General features: G+C 41.5%; 1 protein-coding gene across 3 annotated transcripts in view; it reads right to left on the reverse strand.

Annotated features, from left to right (window-relative positions):
- Sh3glb1 (SH3 domain containing GRB2 like, endophilin B1) overlaps positions 1–11,159 on the reverse strand; it is a 33,834-nt gene extending 22,675 nt beyond the window's left edge. Inside the window, exons 1-3 of one of the 3 annotated variants that reach the window (XM_034499358.2) lie at positions 10,708–11,159; positions 3,509–3,650; positions 627–755 (exon numbers count right to left, since the gene is read on the reverse strand). In XM_034499358.2, coding sequence (XP_034355249.1) covers positions 627–755; positions 3,509–3,650; positions 10,708–11,157 — 721 coding nt within the window. In that variant the 5' untranslated portion in view covers positions 11,158–11,159. The remainder of the gene's footprint in view (positions 1–626; positions 756–3,508; positions 3,651–10,707) is intronic. The other 2 variants (XM_034499359.2, XM_034499362.2) reach the window with 2 other exon arrangements.
- Between the last annotated feature and the right edge of the window lie 7,629 nt (positions 11,160–18,788).

Here is an 18,788-nt window from a genome sequence, read left to right on the forward strand (position 1 = left end):
ATGCACACAGATGCACACACACATATCCATATAGGCACACACATGCACACAGATGCGCACACACACATCCATATAGGCACACACATGCACACAGATGCACACACACATATCCATATAGGCACACACATCCATATAGGCACACACATGCACACAGATGCGCACACACATGCACACAGATGCACACACACATCCATATAGGCACACACATGCACACAGATGCGCACAGAGCAAGCACAGCAACTAACAAAGCTGGGTTAGTTCGTATCCAGGGATGGTGAATATTTAACATACTCTGGTTGCTAACATCCAAAAGGTAAACAAAAGTAATGTGGTCTGGCCAAACATTTACATGTGAAGCACTTTTAATATAAAATTAATAAGCACTGAAAGTTTTAATCTAAGACATTATAACAATTAGTACTATAACACAGGTCATGTCAGACCAATTAAGAACATGAATTCATTTAATTTTTCTAAGAGAGATGTGAATGTTCTATTTTTCTCATCAAAATTTTATCATAATAGACTTGAAATTAAAACTGATTCGATCACATGTTGACATATTTAAATAGTATAATATAAATACAGAAATCTTTCCATTCAGAAAGTCCTCCACTTAGACTTACCATAAGCTGTACCTGGGCCAAACTCAGTCCCTGCATCAATCATATATTGTCCCAAAAGTTCTGGGTTGTTTATACGACTTGGTGCTTTTCTATCCAGTTTCTCATAAACAAATTCTTCTATCCTGGCATCTAGGAGAGAGGTTAGGAATATCAGTGTTTCGAGAGAGTGACAGAGCCAGGCATGGTGGCAGAGGCCGGCAACTCCAGCAACGGGAGGTAGAGGGGGGAACACTGCCATCCAAGGCTAGAGGCCACTGCGCAGCAAAGACCTTTACTCCCCAAACCAGAACAGATGGAGAGAGTTTAAAATAAACTAGCAACATTAGTTAAAAAGCTTGTTCCTCTTCTAGCCACTTACTACCTCTTGAAAATACAAAATTAGCATTTATTCAAGTGTGTCTCTTTAAGTCTAATTATATGCTGGCTAATTATATAATCTCTAAAGGTTATAGTTCAAAAATCTGGTAATATAGCTAGGCACAAAAACAAATATTCTAAAATCAAACTTGTTATTTGGGTATTTTTTTTAAGATTTTACATTTCCGAAGAGAAATTTATAAATTTAGTATATAGTGAAGTTGCCTTTAACCTCCTCTGAAATTACACTTATGATTTTAAAATCAGAGATATGTAGTTAGGGAAATATGGATACAAAGTATCTAAGGTCTAAGAGTCCTAGGTAAGATCTAAGAGTCCTATCTGACAACCTTTTGGCATAAACATGTAATTCTCTCTTCCAGAGTCTAAACATAGACCAGAGCTTAAGGGACACAACCCCGCCTTGGAATAGTCTTCAGACTGGTCAGCAGTATGTCAGCTAAAATCTTTTTTTTTTCCCTTTGGTGGGGTGGGGTGCACACATGTGAAGACGCATGCAGTAATCAGAGCTGATGTTTGGGTTCTTCCTAAATTACAGGTGAAAAGGTTTGGCGTTTTGGTTTTTGTTTTGTTTTGTTTTTTTAAAGGTCGAAAAAATAGTAATGGAAATAATTCAGAAGTTGGCTAAACTGTTAATTCTAACACATAAAATATGTGAATTAGAGAATGTCAGAATAATACTTGCTTTTTTGGCACAGTCTGCTGTAAAACTACAAGAACTGTAAAACAGAACTTAAAAACTTTTTAATTAGCCAGGAGCATGCCTTTAGTCTCAGGACTTTGGAGGCAGAGGTGGATTATCTGTGAGTTTGAAGCAAGCCTGATCTACTTCGTCAGTTCCAAGTAGCCAGAGCTATATAGAGATATCCTACCTCAAAACAAGAACTAAACTCCAAAACCTTTACTAAAACCAAAGTGAGTCATTTTGAAATATCTGTCCATGAAATACTGACCAGGGTTCAATTTTCTAATTGTGATTTTCATTTCTAATTGCTTTTTGCCTATATGGTCAAGAGCTAAAAGGTGAATAATCCTACATTGTTTTGATTCAGTAAATATGTGGTATATTAGCAAATACTATTTCATTTCATTAGGTTATTCACTGTAATTATGCAGGCATTTCTGCTATAACATTATATAGTTATGCATAGTTCTTTAAAAATACCTAAATTATAGGACTTTCAGGAAAAATAAAAGGTTACTTTAAGTCCATGTAATTTTATAACTAGAGCACAAAACAATCACCCTGATTTACTTCCTGGAAAACAATGGAGAAAAGGCTGGAACGGATACTGTGTTATACGCCTCCCCTCGGCCGCCAATCACTGAGCTCACTTGTCATTCAGAAAACAAACTGTATACAGACTATTCTACATGTGTGGGGCCCTGAGTAGAAAAAGAACCAGTAGTAGTGTTAAAGTATAGCTGTATATAATTTAAATGTTAATGAGCAAGAAACACTGCACTGTGTCTGTGGTGTCCAAAGATAAGAAGCTTTACTCAAGGCTTGCACACTGAATTTTTAAAAGGTTCTAACAATTTAACTACAATGGCACACAATTACTAGTATTTTTATAATGCTTGAAGTTTAAGACAATGGAATTTTACAACGTGCTCACAGTATCAGTGTGGAAAGGAAAGCATGCACTGCTGCTTTTGCTCTTTAGATTTGGTATTTAAAGAGCTGCTCCTTAACAAAATTACCAGAAGGCCAACAGAGTCAGCTGCTGGGGCTCCCCGAGACTGAGCCACCACCCAAGGAGCACACAGGGGCTGGACATAGGCCCTCCCCCCCATATGTAGCAGATGTACTGCTTGTCTTCTTGTGGGACTCCTAACAACTCAGGGGCTGGGGGTGCGGCATTGTCCCTAACTGTGTTGCCTGCCTGTGGATCCTGTTCCCATAACTGGGCTGCCTTATCCTCAGTGGAAGAGGATGCACCTAGTCTTGCAGTGACTTGATATGCCAGAGCAGGTTGTTGGGGGGGGGGGGGACTCCCTCTTATCAGAGGAGAGGGGAGGAGGGATGGGGAGGGGCCATGTGAGGTGGAGACTGGGAGGAGGGGGGCTGCAATTGGGATGTAAAATGAATAAATAAATAATGGGGAAAAAAAGAGACTAGATGTCAGTACATTTGGTTCTAGTTGAAGGTCCACTTCGGTCAGCTTGCTGCATCAGAGGCTCACCTAGCCAGTCCACTCTTTTAAACTTAGTGTGCATCTCATGTGCAAGGCTACTGACTGATTCTCAACACTTTGTGCTTATCTGAAAACCAAGTTTAATAACATGGGAAAATGTCAAATTTAAAATGTCTGTTCTCCCAGAAGCCCTACATAATATTAATTTTAAACTTATTAGAAGGTATATAGAAGTGTTCATCATCCCTTCTAACCTAAATAACATACATAAAAGCCATAAACCCTGAAGACACAAAATACACTATTTTCAACCTGAAAGACATTGGCTAGCAACACCTAGGGTGGGAGAGAAGTAGGGGGTCTTACTTGGATTTGGCTGCAATAGCACTTCAGTCTGTTTCATTATTTTTTCTGTCCATATTTTGGTACATTCAGCTTTGCTAAGGAGGTTTTCCAGGTGAGCATCCAGTTCTGTCTTCTCTGCTTGGCCAAGCTTTTCCTCTGTGAACTGTTAATATTTAAAATAAGACTATAAGTATATAAATACAGTTCAAATACATAGGAAACTGCTGAAGACTAAAAATCAACTGCCAACAATTCTAGACATGTAAATTACTCCAGGCTTGTTGATGAGTCATTGCTTATTAGCGTTGTTTGTGCCTGTGGTCCTTTATCCATCCTCCCACCGCAGAGTTCACAATGACTACCCATGTCCTCTGATAAACGGCAAGGGATGGATTCAGTATATCATGGTATATAAATATTCCTAACAAAGACTAAGATTTGGATTGGCTGACTCTGACTTCAGATGCTGATTGTATGTTAACTGACACGGGCAAGATTTTCAGTATTTTTTCCTTTTGTATCATCTATCATAAAACCAACCCAATGAATACATTCTTTTGAGATGAGGTTTTACTGTATGGCTCAGAATGGTTTTGACTTTTTCCTGCCTCAGCTTCCCAAACAAGAAATGTTTTGGGGATTAAGTAAGATTGTCTACAGAAACACATCTGTTTAGAGCCTGGTAATATTATTCAAATTTAAAATATTTCAATTCTTTTATGACTTATGTATTACTTGGAAGTTTAACTACACCCAAGTTACACATTTGTGGGATCCGCTGAGAAAGCATCATTTGGGTTGTTTCTTCAGAGTTTGTTCCAACAGTGTGTTTACAGCCTACTTTTTGTTACATTATTCATACAGTAGAAGTATTTTTTATAAGGTTTATTTTTAAAAAAGAATTTAAGTATGTATATGTGTGAGCATGAGAGTGTAGGTGCCCACAGAGTCCAGAAGAGAGCACTGGAAGTCCTGAGGTTGAACCAGTAGGAGTTGTCAGCACCAGACACAGGTGTTGAGAATTGAACTCAGGTCCTCTGTCTGCAAGAGCATATGCATCTTTATTCACTGAGGTATCTCTCCAGCCCCAAAGTGTAGGTGTTCTCTTTAAAGACCAGAAAATGTAGTTAAATACATTCACCATACCTATTTTGATTATACAGGCAGTGTCAGTGGCTAAGAACAGGCAGCCATGTCTACATAATAGAAAAAAAAAGTCTCTGATCATATGGAGCCTTCTGGATACTTTTAGATAAACAGCAGATGTGATATCCAAGGCTCTATTCATGTGTGATTTTCCTCTAGAATATACGGCAATCTCCTTTAATGTAGGAAAATCGACTCAATGGTTAGTTAGCTGACGAAGGTTTACCTCTCCCCTTCGCCTCCACTCCTTTCTTTTGCTTTATTTCTCTGGGGTTTATAGCCATTTCTTTGGACCTCACTCTTCTTGGCTCAATACTCCCAAAGGATTATCAGCACGTTTAGCTGAATGGCTCTCATAGCCTTTTCCAAAAATCCTACACGGGCCAGAGGTCACCTTAGTGAATAAACTGGGAAGAGCAGTGCCAAAGCTACTGCCGTAAGACTCTCGAACCTGCCAGCTACCATGCACAGGCAGTGCACAGTGCCTGTAACTAAGGACTGGGCAGCAAGAATGGCAAGCCCTGATCCCAAGGTCAGCAAGTAAACTGTATTCGCGTCCTGAGGACGAGTGGGGAGTCTTTACTTATTCTTCAGGAGTCTAAGCATTTGGAGAGGCATGTATTAGAACTTTATATGTTCAAACTTTGCCTCCAATGGTTAGGTAAAACACAGACAGCACAGAGGGAAAGGAAACACACTTAGGTGATCATTACCTTTAAAAGATGATCAGGAAAATTTTCTCTTAGCTTTTAAAATATTTGCCATTTTTCCTTTATCTATTCACTCCTCCAACAAATACTTTTTCTTTAAAATGTAAAATTATGTTTAATTTAGTGTGTATGTGCATATGCACACAAGTGGCAGGAAATCAGAGGACAGCCTACAAGTATGTTCTCTCCTCTGTCATATAGGTTGTGGTGACAGAACTCAAACATCAGGTTTGGTGACAAGTGATTTACTGGCTGAGCCATTTCCCTGGACCTCAACAATATTAAGCAGCTATACATAAGCTAGTACTAGGGTAAGCACTCAGATTTCTAACAAAACAGGCAAAGCTTTTGTTCTTAAGAATCTAACATTTGTATAGGGAAGAAATAAAACAAGTTGAGAATAAGGACGCAAAGATTTAAAGATGCTCAACAGAAGACCAGCATAGGTGACTATTTCTTTCTGAGTGACATAATAAATCCAGAAGAGTAATTATTTGGAAGAGGAGGAATCAGGAGAATTGGGGACACCATCACTGGGGAAGAATGAGCCTGAAAAAGCAGGGGTGCCAGCCTGGGATGGGGAACAGCATCCTGAGTAAGAGCAGGTTGTCTGAAATGAGCTGTGCAGAGATTTAAGTGCTGAGGGTGTGGGAGCATACAGCGTTCCTTCTGATGACTGCCAGCTGCCCTTTCCACAGGCCCACTATTACCACTTTTATGCATATTAAACGTTTCTGTAAAGAAATCTCTATTATATTCAAGAACAGACTTTCAAAGAATAGATTAATAACAGAAAAATCAGCATCATTAATTTTTGTGTGAGGTACTCTTCTAATAAGATCTGTTTTCTCTTAAAAGGTAACTAAATGAAATGTATTATCTAAGAATTATGAAAATACAGGCCTCCTTTTTAGTATGTAAAATGTCAATTTTGTCTAACATTTAGTAATACTAGATTTAAAGGTACAGATTAGAAATTATTAAAACATGTTTATGATTGAAACTCGAGATATAGTCACTGAGTTTATTGAGACAAGTTAGGATTCAGGAAAGCTTTGTGACAGTATTTCTAAGGACTAGAAACTTAGTGGCTGGTAGACTGTGAGCTGTGAGATTAGTAAACCCTTTCTTTCCCAAGTTGGTTTTGATTATGGTATTTATCACAGCAACAGAAAGCAAACTGCAACAGTGACGTATGCAGTAGGAATCTACAAAAATGAAGTTTATTTTAGTTCAGAAGACAATGAACAAAACAAACAAACCCTCAAAAATAGAACAGCAAACTCCTCACGGACAAAAGAAAACTTTCCATAAGAGTCTGAATGTAGAAGCTGTTTAGACAACAGTTCTGGAGGAGCCCCAGCCCCAGCAAGGCGTTCAAGGAGCAGGAAAAGCTCTACCTTGTGTTCACACTCATTCCTATTCTCACTATACTCACACCTATGCTTCACAGATCAGCAAACATAGCCTCGCTAGTTCTCAAAGTTTTAACAATGTATTTTGTTATTGTTGTTGTTGTTACTATTGAGAGCAGACAGCTGAGGTGTGGACGCCAGGCTGGCCTCCAGCTCCATTTTCTTGCCCTCCTCTCTTGAGTTCGGGCACTGTGGGGCACCACGCCCTGCTTATTTCTAGAGTGCTCCCCCACCCCCAGAATAGAATGCATCTTTGTTATGCTTCTGAATTCCCTAACGTCAGGGCTTGGTTTGTGTTAAAAATCCCATATACTAAGGTATACATTTTCTTTTATTAAACATGATACAGGTAAGAACAATAATTCTTGTGACAAATAACATGAGGACTAGAATGATTAACACTGGCTAAGGTGCCAAGTATTGGGAATGAATAATTACTTGTCTGACTTAAGCTGACCTCAAGAAGTTAGTTTTTATTTTACTATCATAATTCAAATATACCCAAATGCCGTGCTTCATTGTGTTGTGTATTTGTTAGAGTACTGTAGACCAATCTTTGCTTCTTCACAGGATACCCAGGTAATAACTGAAGTAAGGATGGCTTAACTGCTATCTTGGATTAAGAAAACAGTGGGAACTGGGGCTGGGGCAGATATGCAGTAACATTGCTAACACTATATTTTTAAATAGACGTAATTAAACTTATTTACTATAATTTAAACTTATAAAAATAGGATTATTTCCCATCATCTTATATTTGGGGGCCTAACTTCTCAAAAAGCATAATCTGATGGCCAGTTTTCCACACTATTTCATCTGCAGCACAGTAAAATGGCACAAGGACTGAACGTTTAATTCTTTATACACTCTCCTTTAACACTGCTTTAAGAAAGGGACTGTCTTTGAGTTGAGAGCAGTCTACTAGGCATTGGACGAATCAGTAAAATCCAGTCACTTATATATATTCCACCCTAACATATTTTTAAAGTACCAAGACTTAACTACCTATTTATATATTTGAATAGTTGTGAACTCATGTTTCCATTTAAAACAAAAGAATAATTTCTAATAAAATGCCTGAGCAAAATGTCCGTACCTACAGAAGTTGACCAGAGAATGGCTCACTTTTTTAAAGCGCAATTTTATTTGAAAGGAAATCATCTAGAAATGAGAAAGCTTCCTCTCTACTACTCTTGCTTATAAAGAAAGAGTCACTGCACAGCTCTTAACTGTTCTCGGCATGAAACTTGGCACTTTGGCATTGTACCGGTATCACCATCGCTCAGAGTAGTAACTTAGTTATTGACGAAGGCTAGAATAAGAAAACAGTGCTTTAGTGTAAACTAATATACCAGCTTCAGGATTTCACGTTGTACTTTAGAAACACCCTTTTTTCCTTGTAAATTTAGTTAAAAAATACTGTGGAATGTGTCAAACAAACAGAAAACTAATAGTATAGTAAAAAGCAGCATAATTAAAGCATAATAGATACATAAAAATAAATAAATAAAAGCATAATAAAAGCAGCTTCAACAGCCATCAACATTCTGCTAATCTGCTTTCAACTACCCGGCCTTTTCTTCTGAAACACTGCAGCTCAAACTAGTTTGACCATAACTTTTCGGTAAGTAATGTTGATAGACAACATAAAAGGACATACTGGAAATCTCAGTTTCCATCCCCTCCTTAATAAATGGTTGAAGTCACAATCCAGAGTCATTTTTCACACATCCTTTTCTCCTACTCCAGGGCTAATCTGACAGCCCACACTGTCAACCAAGTCACAAATACCCTCAGCTGGTCCTGTGGACACAGCTCTTTCTGCCTGGTCTCCCCAGGACTCTGAACTTGTTTCTTTTGTCTGGAATAGTCTTCTTCCAAAATAAAAAACAAACAAACATCAAGAAACCACAACTACTGTGTCTCCGTTATTTCACCAAGGTCTCTTGGTGCCTCATCCTATTAGAATTGAATGCCTGACTCTCCTGGCACTGCAGCATGGCCGCCCCCATCCTGACTAAGCAGCCTATCTGCTTCCACCACCTGTATGTTCACAGGTTATATGCTGCTGGACTGTAAGGTGCTGAGGAAAAACACTCTTCTCATTTTATTGCTTGCTAATCAGTGACGCTAAACATGGAACATGTGATTAAATAAGACTGAAGAGAAACTTATTTGCCAGATCACATGTTAGGATACAACTTAAAAAACTTTTTTTAAATTATTATTAAAGAGCACTGGAAACAATTAGCAACTAAAATTCATTTGAGAAGTGCATTTTTATGACATTTTCTAGGTTCACTTTTTAATATTTTCAGTAATTTAGATTGAATTATTATGTTATTAAGTGTGTGAGACACATAATTGTATTACACTGTGGATTATGTAGTGTCACATCTTCATTAAATACCCAGAGTAACAGGTAAGCAACACTAAACAAAAGTTACCACAGCCTCTGGTCCTCTACTGAAGTCAATGTTAACTCTAACAAATCTCATCTCATCCCCCAATTATTGAGTCACACATTTCTGTGGAGGAAGGAGGATAAAGGGGTTAAGTATGGCTGTGAGCTTGTCACTCAATACATTGGTCCAGGGAGTCAAAAGCGAGATGGCATTTCCCATCTCTGAGAGTTACTCACTGTTGGTAATAAAGTGTTGAGATTTTACCAAAGGATCTTTAGGTTCCTTGGGGGCCATATCGTATTGCTTTTCTACATACTGTAACCCTGCAATGCTCATTCTGAGGGAAAGACCAGCTTCTAGTATAGTAGTGGGTCAGAGGGCAACTTTGGTTGTATACCAGCCAAGCAAGTCAAGCGAGTTATTTACCCTCTCTGAGGCTGCTTCCTTTTAAAGGGAGGGTTAACAAGGCCTCTCTGGCAAAGTGACAGAGGGGCTGCAGCTAATATGTTCAGTGCACAGCAAACTGCTCGTCATACTATTCTTTGTAAGATAGGTAGTTATTACTTGGGGGAACTGACTGGTTCTTTTGCAGAGGATAATGCAATATGATATTCACAGTGGCCATAAAATTAAAGGAAACAAGAAATAAAGCAACACGTGAGATTTATAGTTTGGTGGGATTCTGGCACATGGGACATTACTTTTGTTTTCTTCTTACAGAACAGAGGGCTGCTGCTACCCTATGTCACTAACTTCAATACCAGATTGTTTACGAGCCCGTGTTGTGAAATTTACATCTGCTCGGAGACTTAACTGAGTTTGCATAATGTGGGTGTTGACTGTAAAAATCTGCCCAAGTTCCCTATTGCTGACACTTCCTTGATCACGGAATAAGGAGACGCAGTGAACTTTTCCCCTCTAAGTGTGCCTGAAGCATACCAATGTGACCAGGGACACAACAACGTGAATCACGTCCTCCTGCTCTACTGCCCATTGGGGGAATGGGTCAGAGCACCCTTAATCCCAGGTGTCCTGCATCCTTGGTGAAGTTGGGACACCGACAGGGTCAGGCAATCTCCATTTCCCCCCACGGGTTGCTAAGCTCTGGGGACAATCCTACCGGGGACAGAGAGGGCTGGTGGGAACAGAGCTGGCAGCTCCTCTGCGTTTGACGGGCAGGAAAAGGAAACTCCCTTCTCGGTTGGACACGGCCGGGAGGGCGAGGGCGAGCGCAGGGAAGGGTGGGGGTGGCGCCAAGGTGCTCCGCGTGCCCTGCCTCGCCGGCTGGGGCACCGAGGCCTCCGCCCCGGGGTGAACCCAAGGTGTCCCGGGCCGAGGACGCCCTGGGCCGCGTCCCGACTCGCCTCGCCGGGCGCGGGCCGGCGGTGGTGGGGGCGAGCGAGGCGGAAACGGCCGGCGGGGCAGGGGCGCCAGGCCGCGCCCATCGGCAGGCCTGGGTACCCCGGGCGACGCCGTCCCCGGGCCAGCCCTCCCCTCGCCCTCCCCAGGCGCCACCACCCGGGCCTCAACCGTCGCCGCCGTACCTGCACGGCCCGGCTGAGGAAGGTGCCCGCGTCGGCCGCCAGCTTCTTCACGTTGAAATCCATGATGTTCATGCCGGGCGGCAGCCGGGCAGAGCCGCCGGCTGTGCTAACGGGGAGGCGGGGAGCACCGCGGCCGGGCTGGGGCGCCGGGCGACGGCGGGGCGGACGTGGTAGGTGGCGGGAGGCGGCGCCAGCCCCGCGCAGCTGTCGTTTCCTGAGGGGGAGGCGGGGGAGGTGGCGAGGGGGAGGGAAGAGGGCGGGCGCCGGCGAGCGCGCGCCTCGCCGCTCACACGCTGGGCCAGTCGCGTCGCCGAGCAGCTGCAGGCCACCGGGACCGAGGCGGCGTCGGGAGGAACCCACCGCGGCCCCCGCGGCGGCGCAACCGCGGCGGCAAACAGCCGGCCGAGGGGGCGTGGCCTGGCGTGGGGGTGGGGCGGGGTGTCCTCGCATCAACAGCGACCCCTGCAGGCTGGCTGAGGGTTCGCCGCTGGGTGGAGTCGCTGCAGAGGTTCTCGTGCGAACAGCGACCCCTGCAGGCTGGCTGAGGGTTCGCCGCTGGGTGGAGTCGCTGCTGAGGCTCTAACAGCGACCCTTGGAGGCTCACTAAGCACCAAGCCAGGGTCAGTGTGCATCAGTGGAAGTTCTTACCAGAACTGGAGCCTCCTGGGCTGCGGCTCACCTCACCCTGATTCTCTCCCAGGGCGTCTCAGCGAGTATCTGTGACAGAAACTCATGGACAAAAGTTCCTCAGAAAAACATGGACAAAAAATTCCTTAAAAGGAAACCTAGAACCGACACTATAGAATCATTGGCCCGGATTTCCTGAATGGGGTCTGGTGTCAAGGGCTACCTGTGACGTGGGTAGTTGCCTACAGCCTTTGCTGAACGGGATTGTCTCTATTGTCCCCTACCCTATTATACCTTGACTCACTGTTGAGGACCTATTGTGTGTCAGTCATTGAGTAGGTGCTGAAGGGGTTCAGTCCCTGTGGCGGCTTGTGGTCATCTGAGGCATATTTAGAAATATCTCACATCACCATGGGAAGGTATGTGAGAGCATTTCAGAGAGACAGTAGAGAAGACAGACAAGGTTCCTACCTGGTTATGCATTCATTCACTCCTGAGTACCCACTGTCTGGCAGGGCCTCAGCCTTCTAATTCCTGGCGGTGGGATAAAGTCATGAGCCCCTGCACTCAGTTATTTAGTTAATGTTTTCTGAGAAAAGGCCTCATGTGACCTAGACTGGCTTCAGGTACCCGAGGATGGCTTCAAACCCATCCTCCTCCTGTCTTTGTTTTTATTTTCTTGTTTCTCTCTCCTTTTCCTTCTCCCTCCTTCCCCTATCCCGGGGATCAACCCACTGTCCACTAGATTCTGCTTTGCAATTCTTATCATGTAGCTTTCATTTTGATGTTTCAGGATGCCTCGGGAACCTCTAGGTATCACGCATATGTTCTCAAATTAAAAAGAAAATGAAGGACCAAGGCAGAAGTACACACCAACTTAGAATCCTTTCTCCCTTTGAAGTCAAGCATTTCCATAACTGCCAGCTAGGAAACTTTAAATTTCACATCATTGGCAAGAACTGGGCCATTTAGGTCCTTACAATGGCAGTTCCAGCTAATAAATGCAATGTGCCCTGGTAAGAAACTAAGAGCATTTGTGAGAGAATAGTAGGTCTTGTCTTTAGCAGTACGTATTGTTATCTTGAACAAAATAGAGTCTGTGCTAGCAAAGAAGAGAGTGGTTATAGGACAGGCAACTATTAACATTTTCTCTGCCGTTGTCGCGCAAGAACGAATTTTCCAAGTGTACGTGTTAGGCCAGGGGCTCCATTCCCAACTGAAAGAAAACAAAACTTAGAGGAAAGAAGGGGGCGTGGAGTAGGCAGGCGCACGTCAACCCTGTTAAAAGGTGATCAAACAAACTCTCGTTTCTTCAGTCGTCTAACTTTTGACGTGTGATATTATTTTTTGCAACTTAATGCCATTTTAGACAAAAGCTAAAAAGTTGAATTTTTTATGTGAATTTTACTATATATTAACGGGGAACAATAGCAGACGAGAGTATCCGTGCGTTATAAGCTATAGAAAGATTTTGGTTTTAAACCTGTGTTTGAGTGTTTTGCCTGCAGGTACGCTCATGGACCACTTGTGTGCCTGATGCACTCAGTAGCCAGAAGAGAAATGCACCGGAGCTGTGGACACTGTGCCTTCCCACAGTTACTTCTCACCCTGGAGCACTGAGAACCGAACCGTGGACCTGAGCCGACTCTCCAGTGTGTGTGTTCTGTGGTGGTGGCTTCTGGACGTCTGTGGGGATGCTGGAGAAGAAAGTGTGGGGGGAAGCGTCGACTTCGCATTTGCATCTTTCTCTACTGTGTGTGCTTTCACTTTCTGTCTGTGTTTAGGTTTGTCTAACATGGATGTGTCTTAGATGGGCGTGTGTGTACACATGCCTACACACACATAACGTTTCTGGCTTATATGACTTTTGGATTTTAAGAAAAATACTTTACTGACTTAATGGATACAATGCATGGTCATTAAAATATTCAAACAGCACAGAAATGCACAACAATGAGAGTAAACAGGAACACAAATACTCAGAATTAGCTAGTGGTGACATTTGTTATTGTCTCTCTGTAAATATAGGTGAAGCATGCGTGACACAGGCCCAAGTGTGAGAATGAGAGCAACAGAGTAAGAGAATGAGGGACTGACAGATGGACAAAAGGAGGGGTGTGGAAGGGGAGGTGAGGGGAGGGAGGGCTCACGCAGTTGTTTTATATGAGGGTTTTTTCTTTTTTCTCTTTTTATTAATTTGTTTGTCTGCTTTGGAGACAGGGTCTCTACAGCTTAGGCTGGCCCTGAAAGTGTAGTCTCCCTGCCTAGTCTCCTGAGTGCTGGGATCCTGCTCAGCCCAGACAACCTTTCTGTTTATTCCTGGGGAAGGGAGCATGTAAACACCCGTTCCATCCTGTGTACGGTTGACCCTCTGGCTTCTCTCCTGTCACAATAAAAACTTCCTCTGTCGTCAGTGATCAGTCCTTTCCCCGAGTGCCCTGAACTCTGCTGTTACTTCTGTAGAATGTACATTCTTATCTGTCTTTCCTTCCCACAGAATCCTTACCAGCATTTAAACATGTACTCTAGGACCTCCTGATTCGAACCCCATCACTGTCACCATCACAGATACTGCCGCTAGTCACCCCAGCCCACTTCTCATCTCCTTCCTTCCCGTAGAGGTCAAAACCTTGAAAACAAGGTTAGCAATTACTGCCTCAGTGCTTGTGAATCTCCATGTACCCTGGGTCACTTGAATGTGGCCCCTTCTACCTCTGTGTCCGAGAACTATTTCTTTTTCTTTTTTTCAGCAGTAATTTTTCTACACTATTTTCATCTCAGTCATCACTGTAAGACAACGTGTTGAGAATTTCCCCATGGACACAGTGCTGCTTTCATGTGTTAACTTTAACTTTACATGCAGTATTTTCTTTAGAACCCTCTCCTGCTTTGCCTACATGAAGTAACCTCCTCTGACAATCCTCCTGCCTCTTGAGTAGCACTTCTGATGTGGTCCCCCTCCCCCATGTCCCCATTTTTCAGGACTCTAATGGAAATTTCTCAAGGTCTCATTTGTCATTTTTTTTTTTTTTTATTCTTTTCTGTAACACTATGGCCTCCATCCAAGGGTCTGCTTATGCACAGGCGTCATAAAATTTCCTTTCATCTTATCCATTAAATATTTAAAAGGTATGAACTTTCTTGTTAAATATTACTATAATACCATTAATGTGTCTAAAGAAAAATTAACAATATTTCCTCAGTAGTAGCAAATAGTCCATCAAACGACAGCTTTCCAGTTATCTCCTAATTATAAAACCCTTCTGAATTTAAACAGTGTTTTCACTAAGTTACTCCCTTGCTTTCAACCATTAAGGTCTTTTCACTAATCTTAGGATAAGGAACAAAATCTGCTGCCCTACCTGAAAGCCACGTTCGCTTATTTAATGGCTTACCCAGTCACCCAGATCAATGGGATGAAGTATGGAAATCTTAAGTGATGTTTCATGTTATCTTGAGTTGATAATCAACCTATAATATTTAAAATCTCATATGGTTAGGTGAGGTGGTGCGCGCCTCTAATTCCAGCACTCAAGAGGCAGAGGTAGGTGGATCTCTGTTTAAGGCCAGCCTGGTCTACATCGTTCCAGGCTAGCCAGGGTGACACACTTAGTAAGACTCTGTTTCAAACAACAACGCCAGCAGCATCAGCAACAACAAAACAATTAGCTGAGAAAACAAAAAATTATTAGTGATCAAGTAATTAGGCTATTAGTTTTTTTAAAAAAAAATTCAAGTGTGTATTTTATGTATTTCGAATGTCTATGATGATTCTCCTATAGATGTCAGAGTAGCCTATAAAGTTAATTGTTTTACAATTAAAGTGGTGAGTAAAACTGATTTAAGCTATTGTAAGCGTCTATGTTTGTCTAATGAAGAGAGAGAATGCTTTTGTCAATATGTCTGAAACTGAGGTCGTAGTTGTTTTGTGGTTGTATGAAAGTTAGAATTCTCTTGTGCTAGAGGAATTTTGGGTTTTTCATTAAAACCTTAAACTCTATCAACTGTAAAACATCTATGAGACATAAAAGCTAGTAACATTTTATTGAGTACCAAATACAAGACAGATACTTTACTAATATTTTAATGTTGCATCCTGTTTATCCTCAAATGACAGCAGTAAAGGCATCTCGAAGGTTGGCAGGCTGGCTCAGGCAGTAAAGGTACTTGCTGTCATGCCTGATGACCTGACTTTGATTCCTAAGATCCACATGGGTGGAAGTAAAGAACCTGTTTCTGTAAGATGCCCCTTAACCTTTATATTTGCTTGCACACATGCTTACACACGCACACACACACACACACACACACACACACACACACACACACACACTATACAGAGAGAGCAAATCTCAATAAAATATTCTAAGTGAGATAATTATTTTGAAAACTAGATTTTGCCAGGCGGTGGTGGCGCACGCCTTTAATCCCAGCACTTGGGAGGCAGAGGCAGGCGGATTTCTGAGTTTGAGGCCAGCCTGGTCTACAGAGTGAGTTTCAGGACAGCCAGAACTACACAGAGAAACCCTGTCTCGAAACCCCCCCCCCAAAAAAAAAGAAAACTAGATTTTAAAGACATTAAATAACTATTCTTAAAACTTTAATCTATTATTTCTGATTATTTATAAAAATACATATTTCTAAAAGCTAAAGATATTTTGATAATGAGAGATTTGTTAACACTCAGGATTTTGTTTATGTCATGTAGATGAAGATGTTGACTTGTGGAATGGATTAGATAGTCATGCATGAGTATAGTGTTTGTAATGACACAGATCGTGGTTGTCAGCAACACCGTTTGTAGTCTTCGTTTGATCTTGGGCAAGTCGTTTTGTATTTCTGATCTCATCAGAAATAGGTTCTCTCATCAGTGAAGTGGAAATACAGCCTAAGGTCTGCCTGTGATGAGGCGATGAAGGGTAAATGAGAAAATATATGCTATCTGCTGTAGTGGCCATTAATAGTTCAATAAGTCTGTGTATTATTTTTGTAAATCTGACAGCAGGGCAAAATTAATATGGCTAAAACCTGTAATATTTGGGTCAAGGTAGATGACCCAATGCCAGTGCCCATGTATGTCTGAATGTATCAATAGACAGTTTACATGTAAAGACTATTATTTAGTTTTAAAAATGAACAACGATGCTTTCATTGAAAACCTAAGAATTAACAACTTATTTTGCACTCAACCAACATGAAGAGTTAAAAATCTTACTGTTTCAGTCAAGGAAACAAAACCAATATTATGGTTTGGAGAGATGGATAAGCAGCTAAGAGCCTTTGCTGCTCTTACAGAGGATCAGAGTTCAAATCCCAGCTCCCCTATCATGGGCTGTCCAACCTCCTGTAATTTCAGCTTCAAGGGATCAGACATCTTCTTCTGACCTTTGTTGACACCTGAGGTGCTTATAACCCCTCCCACATGCACATAATTTCAAAATAAAATAAAACTTTAAAAACTTTAATACCATTTGCTTAACCTGCCTTCTTGTCTCCCCGTGTCTCCATGAAGAGTTCAGTGTGTTTTTACCTACTTATACTCACAAACAAATATAGAACTATTTCTATTTTAATTTGTGTACATTATATAATACCTTATCTGTCCTTCTTTAAATTTTCTTACTTGGTATTATATGTTTGAAATATGTTGTAATATATTTTCTTCAGTTATGTATATGTTGGTAAGATTTAATTTTTTTATTTTTTTACTTATTTTATTTATTTATTTTTTATTTTTTTGTCAACTTGATATAAACTAGTGTCCCCTGGGAAGAGGAGGCCTCATATGAAGAATTTTTTCTATCAGACTGGCCCTTGAGATTGTCTTTGATGTCTTTGAGGGTATTTTCTTGACTGATGACAGATGTGGGAGGACCCAGTCTACTATGAATTGTGTCACTCAGGGGCAGGTGGCCCTGGCTTGGCTAGCTGAACATGTCAGAAGGAGCACACCAGTAAGTAGCTTTTCTCTGTGGTTCCCGCCCTGGCTTATTCCAATGATAGACCGGGGTATGTAGGTCAAACAAACCCTTTCCTCCCTGCGAGCTTGTTTTAGTCTGTGTTTCGTTATAGCAACAGAAAGTAGGCAGGTCAGCGTAAGGGTTGAGCAACCGAGTGTCTCACGAACTCCTTGTGGAGGTCCTTACTTCTGAATATTTGGGGATTTTTACTTTTAATTCTTAATTTTAAAATTTCATGTGTATTGATGCTTTGCCTACACGAGTGTCTACGCAGCACATGTGTATAGCGCCCACAGAGGGGAGAAGAGGGCAGTGTGTTCCCTAGACCTGGGGCTACATAATGCCATTAACCTCCACAGGTGCTGCAGATGAACCCCGTCCTCTGGAGGAGCAGCTCTTAACTGCAGAGGCATCTCTCCCGGCTTCTGGTTTTAATTCTGGAAACTAACTTGCAGTTTGTTTGCTTGATATTTTGAGATGATATCTTACCATGTAGCCCACACTGGTCTCTTGAAATCCTGCCTACAAAGAGAGGGCTTTCCTCCACTAAAACTTTCTCAGGAAGATCTTTCCATAGCAACACTACCAGCTTCATTTTCATTCTATTAGCTTATCCAACCTGTTGAGGTAATAAAAAACAGATAAACAAATAAGTAAGTAAATAAAAATGTCTGAGATTTTACGTTGTAAGATTAATATTATATGGTACATATTTTAATTTCTTTAAGTTCTCCCATGCCTATGATATTGAAGGGTTATTGTTTTTTATTTAATTTTATTTTATATTTTATTTACATTTAAGATGCCATCCCCTTTCCCCATTTCCCCTCCCTATAAAACCCCTGTCCCATGCCCCCCCTTTCCTTTCTGCTTTTATACATTTTTAAAAAAATGTTAATCAAAGGATTTATAAGTTTAGTGATGCTCAATCAGAAGCGTAACCCACTACCCAACCTAGATATAAAAACTATCTTTGACTGGTGGAGACATGTGAACATCTGCCTCCATGTCCCCCTCTCTCTTTCTCTCTCTCATCACCTAGCTTCTCCTCTCCTTCATCTTCTCTCCTTACTCCATCTCTTCCTCTCAGTACTCCTTCCCACTTAGCTCCTCCTACTTAGCTCCTGTTAAAGTAAAATTTTTCTCTCAAAATACAATTAGAGCATACTTATTCCTAATTGTACCAGTGAGGTACAAGATAGTCCTAATACCCAGTCCATCATTTTGTTGACTAACCAGAACCTCTGTCATCTCTCCTAACTAAAACACTTACTTTTGATCCTGGCTTTTTTTTTTTGGCTTTAGAATGAATGTCAGCTGAAAACCATCCACTCAGGTCTTTTCTCTCAAAGTAAATAGCCAGGATTGGCTATGAGACTATAGGTCTTCAACCCCGTCAGAAATCCAGAATGACTGAGTTGACTGAAGTTATGGGAAGTACTAAACGTAGCTTCTAAAACTTAGCCAATTGATAGAGACCGCTGAACACCTGAA

The sequence above is a fragment of the Arvicanthis niloticus genome, chromosome 4 (genome assembly GCF_011762505.2).
Source record: "Arvicanthis niloticus isolate mArvNil1 chromosome 4, mArvNil1.pat.X, whole genome shotgun sequence".
In the NCBI taxonomy this organism is placed as follows: domain Eukaryota; kingdom Metazoa; phylum Chordata; class Mammalia; order Rodentia; family Muridae; genus Arvicanthis; species Arvicanthis niloticus.